The 12,488-nt window shown below is 38.8% G+C and overlaps 2 protein-coding genes across 7 annotated transcripts in view; one reads left to right on the forward strand and one right to left on the reverse strand.

Moving 5' to 3' along the window:
• Positions 1-12,488, forward strand: part of CDC42SE2 (CDC42 small effector 2) — a 172,824-nt gene that overhangs the window by 144,387 nt on the left and 15,949 nt on the right. The window lies entirely within an intron of this gene.
• Positions 8,940-12,488, reverse strand: part of RAPGEF6 (Rap guanine nucleotide exchange factor 6) — a 183,782-nt gene continuing 180,233 nt past the window's right edge. For 5 of the 6 annotated variants that reach the window (XM_042983427.1, XM_007087786.3, XM_007087785.3 and 2 more), the window contains 2 exons: positions 11,290-11,604; positions 8,940-10,582 (listed from right to left, as the gene is read on the reverse strand). In XM_042983427.1, the coding sequence (XP_042839361.1) occupies positions 10,557-10,582; positions 11,290-11,604 (341 nt within the window). In that variant the 3' untranslated portion in view covers positions 8,940-10,556. The remainder of the gene's footprint in view (positions 10,583-11,289; positions 11,605-12,488) is intronic. The other variant, XM_007087787.3, reaches the window with a different exon arrangement.

Genomic DNA, 12,488 nt, shown 5'->3' on the forward strand with positions numbered 1-12,488 from the left:
GGTCCAGATTTGGGGAGAATTCATTCCCTGGAGAATTGAGGGTTCCACCTTCTTCCTGACTGTTGGCTGAATACATAGCAGCAACTCCATGTTCCCTGCAGTGTTATTCACAACTGCCAAGATTTGGAAACAATCTGTTGATGAATGGGGAAGCAAAATGTGGTATGTGCAAAGGAATATTATTCAGCCTTTAAAAAGAAAAAAAAAAAACCATCTAGCCTTTTGTGGGAAACATGGATGAACCTGGAGGACATTATGCTAAGTGAAATAAGCCAGGCACAGAAGAACAAAGAATGCATGATCTCACTTACGTGTGGAATATGGGGGGTGCCAGGAGTTGAGGGGTGTGGGAACGGGAAGATGTTGGTCAAAAGGTACGAAGATTCATTTATGCAGGATGAGTAAGTTCTGGAGTGCTACTATATGGCACAGGGACTAGAGTCAATACTGCACTGCATAGATGAAATTTGCTATGGGAGGTGATTTTAAGTGTTCTCAACACACACAGATTCTAAGTATGTGAAGTAATGAATACGGTAATTAGCTTAACTGTGGTAACCATTTCACAACATACACATACATTAGACCATCATGTTGTACAGTTGTATGCTGCCATCCACTGAATGCTTATGCCCCCACCCCCATTCACATGCTGAAATCCTAATCGCTAAAGGTGAGGGTATTAGGAAGTGAGGCCTGTAGCAAGTGATTAGGTCAAGTGGGTGAAACCCTCATGATTGGGATTAGTACCCTTATAATAGAAGCCCCTTCTCTGTGAAGACAAAGCAAGAAGGCACCATCCATGAACCCGGAGAGCGGCCCTCAAAGAACAGTGAGTCTGCTGGCACCTTGATCTTGGACTTCCCAGCTTTCAGAACTGTTTTGTTATAGTAGCCCAGACTAACTAAGACATATACCTCAAATATACACAATTTTTATCTGTCAAGCATACCTCAGTAAAGCAGGGGGGGTGGGGAGCCCTAAATCACATCACTTAAAAAATACATCTTATATGAAAAATATTAAAGACCTTAAACCAAAACAATAAAACAGTGAGAGTCAAGAGAAAATCTAAATAAATGCAGAAATATACTGGCTTCACAGATCAGAAGACTAAATTTTATGAGTATGTTAATTTCCTTCAAATTGTTACACTATTTCAAAATAAAACCCTCCTCAAAATTGCAGTTGTGTGTGTAAGTTGATAAGCTGGCCATTAGATTTATTTGGAAATGCAAATGATACAGAACAGCTAATATTCTGGAAAAACAACAGGGTCAGCAAACTTTCACTACCAGGTATCAGTATATAGTTTACTGCTAGAGCAATGAAGACAATGTGGTATTAGGGAAGAATATGCTGATAAAACAGAATACAGACCCCTGAGTAACTCAAACATATATAGACAGCTGGCTCATAACACTGTAATCAATGCAACAAAGGATTTATCTTTTCAACAAACAGTATAGGAACAATCCATAGGGGAGAGAATGGAACCTGACCTCTACCTTACATTGGGCACAAATTCTATTCCAGATAAACTGTAGATCCAAATTTAAAAGGTAAGACACTGAAGTATTTGAAAAATATTGGCACAAATATGTTAATGAATTTGGAGCAGAGAAAGACTTCTTAGATCACACCAGAAAAAGCATTAACCATAAAGGAAAAGAGTAATGCAGTTTCTCCAGTTTAAAATTAAGAACTTTTCTTTTTCATTATGACAGAGCATGCCATAGAGCGGGAAAAGTTATTAGTCATGGATGTAACTGATAAAGGAGTCATATCCAAAATACATAAAAAACATCTACAAGTAGATAAAAATGAAAGACTAAAATATGTACTTCATAAAAGTGAAAATCAAATGGCCTACAAATTATGAAAAGGAGCTCAATTCCCTATAACCAGGGAAACAAAAACTAAAACCATAATAAAATACCGTTACATATCTACCAAAATGGCCAACATTAAAAACGCGAAAAATACCAAGTGGTCTGAACAGACAGCTGCCAGGAGTCTATGGACTAGGCAGTGGTTCAGTGTAGACTGCTAGTAATCTGACTTGTTCTTATGTGTTACCTGATTTTCCTTCCTGCTCAGAATTGGGTCATCAGAGTTGGGTCATATGTGGAAATCTGGAAGATTTCCCTTAGGTGCCCTGGAAAACACCAAATCCTATGTACAAATGATATGTTAGGAAATCACTGCATCCACACTGTCCAGAGTTTATCCAAAGAGAATGTCTAAAATTCTCTTTTCTAGTTGGAAATGTTTCAGTTTCATCACTCCTGTGAAGGAGAGCTCAAAATATTTCACTGTGGACGGCAGGCATACCGGGAAAGACGGCTAAGAAATTACCTCGCTCTTACATTTCTGAAGACAAAGACTGTGAGAAACACGCTTTAGTGTGGCGCCATCTGGTGGCTCCCAATGTATTTTACCACAACTTCCCCTTTCAGGCCACATTTTTACAAAGTATAAAAGGTTCCGGCCCCTGATCAGCTGCTGCTACAGTCAAAATAGAGCAGAGCAGAGCTAAAGTTCCACACGAACTCCAAACCGATGTAGTTTTTCAAAATGGGATTAAGCAACTTTCCATGTTTAATGGAAATTTTCCCCTCTAATTTAGTTTAAGTTTTGCCCTGTTTTCTATTGAGGGTTTTTCTTTTGATATACAGATGTACTTCATATATTCTGGATACCCGTCCCTTGAAGGGGTATATGAATGAAAGTACATTGTCCAACTCTATACGGCCTTTTGTGTTTTTATCTTTTTTTAAAATAATTTTTTAACGTTAATTCATTTTTGAGAGGCAGAGAGAGAGCATGAGCAGGAACAGGGAAGGGGCAGAGAGAGGGAGACACAGAATCTGAAACAGGCTCCAGGCTCTGAGCTGTCAGCACAGAGCCCGACGCGGGGCTCGAACTCACAGAACTGAGAGTGAGATCATGACCTGAGCTGAAGTCGGACGCTCAACCGACTGAGCCACCCAGGTGCCCCCCTTTTGTGTTTTTAAATGGTATCTTAAGATAAACCTGTCTTTAAGACAAATACATCAATCATTTCCTTTAGAGTTGTCTTAGGAGGACCTTATTTAAGAAATCCTTCCTATTGCTGACATTTTGTTAAGACAAGCATTGTTTCTTCTGTAAGCATTGGTGCAATTTTTTGATAAAGTCATCCAGGGCTTGAGTTTTCTTTGTGGAAAGGCTTTTAAAATGACAGATTCAACTCCTTTAACAGCCACAGGATTACTAAATTTTCCTTGTTACAGATTTGTTGTTTTTTTCTGTGAATTGATTTCATCTACATTTTGGTTACTTTAAACGTCTCGTCTTTAATGACGTTAATCATAATGATTCCTTTTCATTCCTAATAACAATTTTGCCATTTTTCTCTTTTCTTGGTCATTCCCCCTAAGAGATTAGCAATTTTATTAGTCTAAAATTTTTAAAGAATTTAGTGCTTTGTTAATCTTCTGTTGGTCATGTTATATATTTCATTAATTTGTTATTATTTCCTTCCATTTATTTGAATTTAATTTGCTGTTATTATTCTGGTTTCTTGAGAAGGATGTTTCATTCATTTTTAGCCTACCTTTCTTACATATACATTTTAAGGCTTTAATCTCAACCAAAAGGTTTGATATTCATATTTCCATTTTAATTAAAATTTTTTTCCTACTTTCCACCAGGTTATTGGGGGAAACATTTCTTAACTTCTAATTTTTAGTTTGTGTTACTAGTTTAATTTTGTACAGAGAGCCTTTTCTACAGGAGTCCAACTTTTCCCAATTTTTTACTTACTTTATGGCTTAACAAAGAGCCAACTTTGATCAGTGCTCCGTGTTCACCTGGAAAGAACATAGGCTTTGCTGTTGCTGATTAACTGTTCTATATAGTCCATTAGATTAAGTTTGTTAATTGTGTTGTTCCTACCCTCTGTATCCTAAATGCTTTTTTTCGGGGGGAGGGTGGGGCAGGGTGTGTGTGCTTGCTTGTTACTGTTATTTACTGACAGTTATATTCAATTTTTCTATATGGACTTCCACTTCCAGTCAAGATGGAGTAAGTACCACTTTACCCTCAAGCCTCAAGTAACACACTAGAGAAAACATGTAAAACAATGCCACTTAAGACACTGGACATCGGGCAGTGAAGAACAGTAATCCTCGAGAGCACAAAAACAAGAGCTGAGCCTTACCTCTGCCCCAGTTTACTACCTGAAGAAAACTTCCAGGGTGTAATGTAAGGGAGGAGAAACTGAGGCGGAGCTCATCAGTGTTCCAGAGCTGACGAGACAGGTGAGAGTCCGGGAAGATGCAAGTAGCTAGAGTTCAATCTTCCATAAGCTTCAAAAACAGACAAAGAATAACTTCCAGCTCTTTCCAGGAATCCAGTTTAACCTTAATACCAAAACCTAACAAGGGTATTATAAGACAGGGATGTTAGAGACCATCTCTCTCTCGAACATAGATGTAATATTCTAGGTAAAATACTGCAAAATCAATCAAGAAATACAAGATATATCTATATATCTTGTTTATATATCTATAAAAAGAAGATATCATAACCAAGTGGGGTTTGTTCTAGCAAAGCCAATGGTGGAGTGGGGGAGGTGTGGAAGAGGGAGGGGTTACACTAGGAAATCTATGAACTAAGCAACCACACTAAGAGATACAAGAAAAATAATTCGATCATCTCAACAGATTCCAGAAAAGTCATGTGCCAAAATTCAGCACACCACAAACCCACTTACCAAGTTATAAATAAAAGGAAACACCCTAAATTCACCCTAAAGAATACTTATTAAAACCCCAGAGCACTCATTCCAATCAATAGCGAATCACAAAATTTACCCTTGAGATCAGGAGCAAAGAAAGGAATTTCACCCTGACCACTTCAACACTGTACCAGCACCGTGACCAGTGCAATTAGGTGAGAAATGAAAGGCAAAATGACTGGAAATAAATAAAAGCCATTATGAGCACATGACAGGGAGTATCTAGAAAAATCCAAAAGAAACACAAACTTAGAATAAATGAATTAAGATTGCTAGATACAGGTCATTATAAAACTACTGTAGTTCAATATTCTAGCAAAAAAATTAAAAAAAAAAGATCTTAAAAAAACATTTAACACAAGAGAATATCCAAAAGGCCGATAAATATTTGAAAAGATGCTTAGCATTGTTAATCATTGTGAAAATTAAAACCACAGTAAGATACCAGTACACACTATCACAATGTCTGAAATGAGAAAAATGAGAAATATTAAGTTTGGCAAGGATGATAGGAATGTCCCTTGTGTAAACAGTTGCAAAAACAACAGACTGATAAGGTGGCTATAGAGAGTGCTTCTGGGGTGGCCAGTACCCCTGGTCTTTGTTCATCAGGTGCTTCTGGAGGATGGCAGAGAGGTTGCAGATTCTGGGTCCCCAATATCAGACAAATAAAGTAGTGTGTATTAGTTTCCTAATACACTTTGTTACTGGACCCAAAGTAACAAAGGACCAAAAATTGGGTGTCTTAAAACAGGCCAGAAGTCCAAAGCAAGGTGTCCTCCAGAGGCGTTAAGGAACAATCTCCTCTCTTCTAGTTCCTGGAAGCTGTTGGCATCCTTCCACTCCTGGCCACATCTGCTGTCTTCACACTGCCTTCTCCACTAGGTCTATTTTTATCTTCTTAGTTTGTCTCTCTCTTACAAAGACACTTGTGTTGGCCTATAGGACTCATCCAGATAATCCAAAGTAATCTCATCTCAGAATGCTTAATTATATCTACAAAGAGCCTGTTCTTAAATGCAGTTAACATCTACAAGTTCTAGAAATTAGGGCTTGATATTTTTGGGTGGCCATTACTCAACCTATTACACCCATGTTTAGTATTTTCTAAGTACAGGAATGAACTAGTGATACTGCACAAATGGTTAGGGGAAGGATCAGCCTGGGAAAACCTGGTGTGTATGCTGGGAGGACGAAGAAGCCCTACCTTTCACAGAAATAGTATTCTTTGGGTACAGACTAAAGATTGGGAAAATTTTAGAAAGGAATGCTAAAACATAATTTCCTCCTTCTCTGCCAAGGTCCTAGGATCTGATCCCGTAAAAGAAGCTGCTGCGTTTATTGCCACTAGAGGAGTGGGCAATAGGCATGCTGTGCTGGGCCAAGCCAGCTGCCAACTCAACATGCATTCTTTCCTCCTTCATTGAAAGGAATCCCACTTGTATTTGGAACCATGGATTGCTCAACTAAAAAGTTCACGTCCCAGGGTGCCTGGCTGGCTCAGTCGGTTGAGTGTCCAACTCTTGATCTCGACTCAGGTCGTGCTCTCACAGTGGCTGGTGGGATCGAATCCTGTGTCGGGCTCCAAGCTGATAGCACAGAGCCTGCTTGGGATTCTCTCTCTCCTTCTCTCCCCCATCTCCACCCCCCAGCCCCACCACCTCTCTCTCAATAAAAAATATACTTAAAAAAAAAAAGTTCACTTCCCAAGTTTCCTTGCAGCCACCGATCATGTGACACATTTCTGCCTAGTGAGATAAAAGCAGAAATACCAAGTGGAGCTTCTGGAAAAGCTGCTATTTTGCTAATAAAATTTGCACCTTTTCCCTTAAGCCCTTCCTACAAAACAGAGGTGATGTCAAGAGGTATCAATGTCCTGACAAGGGCCCTGAGTCCTTGACAGCATTGTGCAGTCACTTGATTAGCCCTGGACAGTCTGCCCACAGACTTTCCTGTCGTAAGAGAAAAACAAGCCCTAATGGGAGTAACCATTATTGCTTGATATGTAATCAAACACACTTTGTAAGAACCAAACAACAGGTGGGCATTTTATAAGACACTACAAAGTCAACAATAATTGGATCATTCCAGTATCTGGAGATGTGATACCAATGCCGGTCCCAGACTGGCCCTCTTGAGTTATCTGTGTCCATTCATTTGTAATAATGTGCAGAGAAGGTTAATGTAGATTCTTTATTGATTCCACCAATGTATTAGTAGATATGATAATAATAAACAGTACTTTTACATTCTCTTAACCAAAAATATAACAAATATTTACACTCAGTAAAAATACAAAAAGCATACAGAGGCACTGTCTTTCTAAAAGACATAAGTTTAAGAGGTATCAAAAAATAGGAGACAAACATTGCTCATTACAGGATACTTTACAATCACTGAATTGTGCAGTATAATTGCATTCGATTATTACAACTGTGCAGTTTTGTTTTGTCTTTTTCTGATAAGCTCACATGTTTCTATTTCAAAAGGTCAAGTACAACTGCATTCTGTGTATCAAAAATAAAGAAGCCTTAAAAAAGCACAACAAAAGCTGAAGATGAACTGGAGTTCAAGTTTAAATTTGAAAATGTACTGTGACACTTTTTTGAAGATTTATCCCTTTTTTCTAGCCTTTAAGGTACTGCTAACGGGATACATCTACTTTAATATCACATTTTTTAGAAACTTAAAATGTATCAGAATAACAATAATTGTTTTAAATACACAAAGAAACTCTTTCTCTCCTTCTTTTTATAGAGAAGAGAACACTTTATAAAAATTAGGTTTGTTCTTGGGAATCCTCATGATTACTGCCTCATTTCCCGGCCTGGGAGATTCTCAAGGAGGTTATACAGATGACGACAGTGTGACTTATCACCCTCATGAAAAAACAGTTAAGTCTTTTTCTCCCCAAAGATCACATTCATAGTAATCATTTGGAGGAAATAAGAATCTACGACTTAAGATAAACTTTTATGGAAGTATATACTGGATTTATTCATTGTTCAAATCTTTCATTATGAAGAAACTTTTGTTGAAACTTATTTGGTAGAAACTTTGCACTGAGGGTTTACTACTTCATTAAGTCCCGACAGATTTAGAGTTGAGGTGGGATGAGGGCACTAGTCTCATTAAAATTTTAAAATAAAAACAAAAACAAATGGGGATTGAGAACTGGAGGAAATACAGGTTAAGGCTTCTCTTGTTCTAGTCATGTAACAAACTAAGAGAAGGCAGAAGTGTTCCCTAAATTAAAATGTAAAAATCCAAACTCCACGAGTTCTTAGGAGATACACACATACCACATACAAAGCATTTGGCTTTAGTTCCTGATCACTGTGATTGGCTGACTCAAACACTCACAGCTGGAGCCAGACAGACAAAGTCAGCTACAAGGTGCAGTCCCAAAGCACAGCCTCTGACTCTCTGTGCAAGATATTACTGACACCATTAAGGACAAAGACAGGTAAGGCTCCCATATGATTTCAAACACCTGCAAATAAACAGATATTTTACAAACAGCACATTTTTTTTCTGGGGAAATGGATATAAAATAGAATAAATACTCAAACTTGACAAAAAAAAATGACTAACAAAAGTATCTTTCATTTTCTTTGTTTGGCTCTGGACATGAAAACAATACTGCGTAAATCAGTGAAGGAACATTTTTTGTGATCAAAGGACCAGTATTTATAGGTTAAATCACTACAGTGTGACTTTTAAACCAGGATTTTTGATCCAGGCCATTTTCCATTTCAATAGACCAAGAAAGCTAGAGAGCCAATTAGCCTCATTCTGACATACCTGGTGGGGTGGGGTGGTGGGCAGGTTTTTAAGGCTTTAAGTTTCAGATTGACATTTTTTTGTTTTGTTTTTTTGTTTTTGGCCCAAAGGAAGTTTTCAGATAGGCTATTTTTCCTAAAATGAAGAGACAATCATTTTGGCAGAAAAGACAGACCACTGCCACTTACCACTTGGAAATGATTCATGATTTTAAAACGAAGGGGACTGGGGTGGGAGAGGCGCCTAACTGGCTCAGTCAGTAGAGCATGTGACTCTTAACCTCAGGGTCAACAGTTCAAATTCCACATAGGGCATGAAGCCTACTTAACAACAACAACAACAACAACAACAACAACAACAACAACAACAACAACAAAAACCAGGGGTTGGGGTGGGGGGGTGCAGGGAAGGAGAGAGAGAAGAAACAGCTAGGAAAAAAAGAGGAAACACAGTCTTGAAAAGGAAATCACAAACCAGCTAAATCCTATAAATTCACATATAGACAACTAGTACTTAGAAGTAAACCTATTTTGGCTCCAAGTTGATCTGGGTAGTGCACATGAATGGCTTTGGCTTTTTTTTTTTTTCTTTTTTTGGTAGTCATAGAAGTTAATTAAGCTCTCACCTGCATTTACATTTTTAAAACATGATTAAATTTAAACTTAAGATACAGAAAACACCGTATTTAATTTGTAAAAATGTGTAAGGTCTAGGTCGCCCAGTAAACAGTCACGGAAATTTTAACTAAACAGTTAAGGAGCGCCATGCCCAACAGACTGTTAAAACATAGATCTCTTTCCTCTCAAGGGCTTAAACTGAGAGCCAAGAGAGAATCATTCCCATAATTCTAGCTCCTCTGTCCCCCCTAAAATTTTCAACCAATTAATACCTTGGTACACTAATGAGCTGTGCTGCAGGCAGCTGGGGGCCGCAAGGTTTATGAACACAGCCTCATGCTGTGAGATTGAGTGGAGGGGATGTTGCAGAACATTACATAAAGCTTAATTCATCTCCATGATTACACACCAATGATTGCACTTCCTTCTTAAAAAAAGAACTCCATTATTTGAGCATTTAAAAATTTTTGTTTTGGGTTTCTGTAGAACTCTCTAGAACCCATTCCCTACTTACTGGATTTATACTTTTAGGTAGATGCAGCACGACATTCACTTCAAAAAGGGTTGGTATACATGTTTAAGGAAAACTTCATTCTTTAGAGATGAAGGTGGCTACCGACCTAATTATAGCCTCCCTTTCCCAAAGGACTGATAAGAAACCCTGTGGCAGCTTCATTTGGCCTTCCAAATCAGCAGATGGCAGTATCTTCCCTCCTAACACCTCAACCAAATACGGCTTCCTTCCCCACTCAAACGGAGACCCTACATTGCACTGGTGCAACAGATCAAGTTCATCTCTGTATACATTAAGCATATCATCCTGTAAAGATGACTTCAATTTGTTCAGACCAGAGACAGTTTTATGGCCTAAAACATAAACATCCACTAATGGTAGCTCCCCAATACAAAGAAAACCACAAAACTTGAAATAATAAGTTACTTTTCAAATACACAAGAGTATCCTTGGTATTGGCAGACATTTTCAATTTGTCCATTAACCCAAGCTATGGCTTGGAAATACTATCACTACTCTCTTAAAAATAACTTCTTCAAGAAAAATCTGATGTACACAGGGAGGACTCTGAGTTTGAATCTGTTCTAGTAACTGTGGTCCCAAGGCAGGTCTGGTGTGTGAAGTGAAGACTGGTTTCCAGGCACAATATCCATAGCTGAAGAAACTATGCATCTACAAGGATTAAATAAAAGGAAGCATAACTCAGGGCTATTTCATTGCTCAGGGTACGGGGAATGAAACCTCTGGATTAGCAGCAGCAGCAAGCTTTTTGTTGGCAATGGCCTGCGGAATCATGACGTGGTTCTACCCACTCCTTCCCCGACGACTTTCAGTAAACTTCAAATGGGTGCTCCAAAGTCTAGACTGCTGAGACCTGTTCATTTTCTGCAAACAGTAAAAACAGAGGAAAGTGGTAGATGAGGCATATTAATGAAAATCAACTTACAATGTAGTTACCTGTTTAGACAATTAGTCAATTTCAACAAGAAATCCTCTCAAATATCCCATCAGGGCCCTTATTTTATTATAATGACATTTATGAGTGTTGATCACACTTGAAGGCTGAAAAACTACAGTTTCCTAACTGCTTTTTCATCACTTCATTACTCTACTGTTTAAAAGGATACAATTTCACTTATTTTTAATAAAGCGAACCATTTTTGAAATATCGCCCCAGCTGCAGTCAGTCAAGAGTTTTGCTCATAAGAGAAACGACATCAACGGCATGAATTCAGGCAACTCAGCACTTTGATATTTGCACTTTGAAGTTTTCATGCTTTTATGGGAGACACAACTCCACTAATGTCAAGTGCCTCCTCTTGAAATTATCCTCTGAGACTGAGCTGCTATTTGTCAAATATGAGAATACCCTATTTGAGCCAGAAGAAAGGTACAGGGAGCAAAGAAACATGCAGCTTGATCTCTCCATTAAAAAAAAAATACACCCCTGTATTTAGGGATTTCTTTTTTTACCAGAGATTTGTAAGGCATTTTACATGTAACCTTAATGATTATGTAAAATAACATAGTAAAGACCGATTAATGTATTCAGCAATTCATTTAAGACCCATTAAGGTAGTTTGTCAACATACCATCTGTTTCGCTATCTGCGTCAGTCACATCTGCTAGTTTAGGATGGGATGGTTGCAAAATATGCCTCTGAGGCTGAGTTACAATCTTCGATGGAACACAGGCCACGGGGCTGCTACCGAGAGAAGCTGGTGGAAGTCTAGAGAGGCTGTTATGCATCATCTTTGACCTCTGCACTGCCACACTATAATCTGGAGGTCTTAGGTGTAGGTGGGGTCCTTCCTTTAGGTCCGCTAAAGAAATGCCCATGTATCCTGGAGGAGTGGGAGGTGGCTCCCTATACCTATCCTCCTTCTTGGGTGAGGTGACACAGTACACTGGCATGAAAAATAAGCAATGGAAATGTTAATGAAAAATGTAAGAAATGAAAAAAAACATACTGAAACTTATTACACTGACAAAACAGAAACCAAAACCAGACTAAATATATTTGAATACAATGACAGATTATAAAAACATACTATTTTAAACCTTAGTATTAAACCTGTTTTTTCAAACACATAAATCACATGAGGTCTTATAAACATAAATAAACAGAGTGACAAAGAACTGAAAACAATGATGCCATGACAGGCCCCCCTCTGCAGGGGGGCCCTTGCACCACAGAGATGTCTGCCTGGCTCCTCGACAACTCCAGGTCTGAGGACGATGGAGTCAGAAGCATTGAAGAGTTTACCCTGAACATCTATGCTCTGCTGACTGAGAGGATTTTCAGAGGAAGGACATCTGGGCCCTCTATTTCAGGTCTCTTCTACCCTGTCCCTGAGACACAAACCACTGTTTCATGGCCTCCCAGGTGGACTATCAGTCCTGGCATATGAACAACATTAACGTTCTGGGAAATAGAGGTCCTAATTCCTTCAAGAACCTTCCTTCCAACTTCTGATCTGTGACTAGTGAAAAAGAAAAAAACAGCTATCATTTTAGGCAATTCATCTTAAGTTTCTGTGGTTTTTAGTGGACATTAAAAATAACTGTGATTGGGGCGCCTGGGTGGCTCAGTCAGTTAAGCATCCAACTTCAGCTCAGGTCATGATCTCATGGTTGATGAGTTCAGGCCCTGCATGGGGCTCTATGCTGACAGTTCAGAGCCTGGAGCCTGCTTGAGATTCTGTGTCTCCCTCTCTCTCTCTCTCACTCTCTCTCTCTCTCTCTCTCCGCCCCTCCCCCAGTCATGCTCTGCCTCTCTCCATCTCTCAAA

Source organism: Panthera tigris, chromosome A1 (assembly GCF_018350195.1).
Source record: "Panthera tigris isolate Pti1 chromosome A1, P.tigris_Pti1_mat1.1, whole genome shotgun sequence".
Lineage (NCBI taxonomy): Eukaryota > Metazoa > Chordata > Mammalia > Carnivora > Felidae > Panthera > Panthera tigris.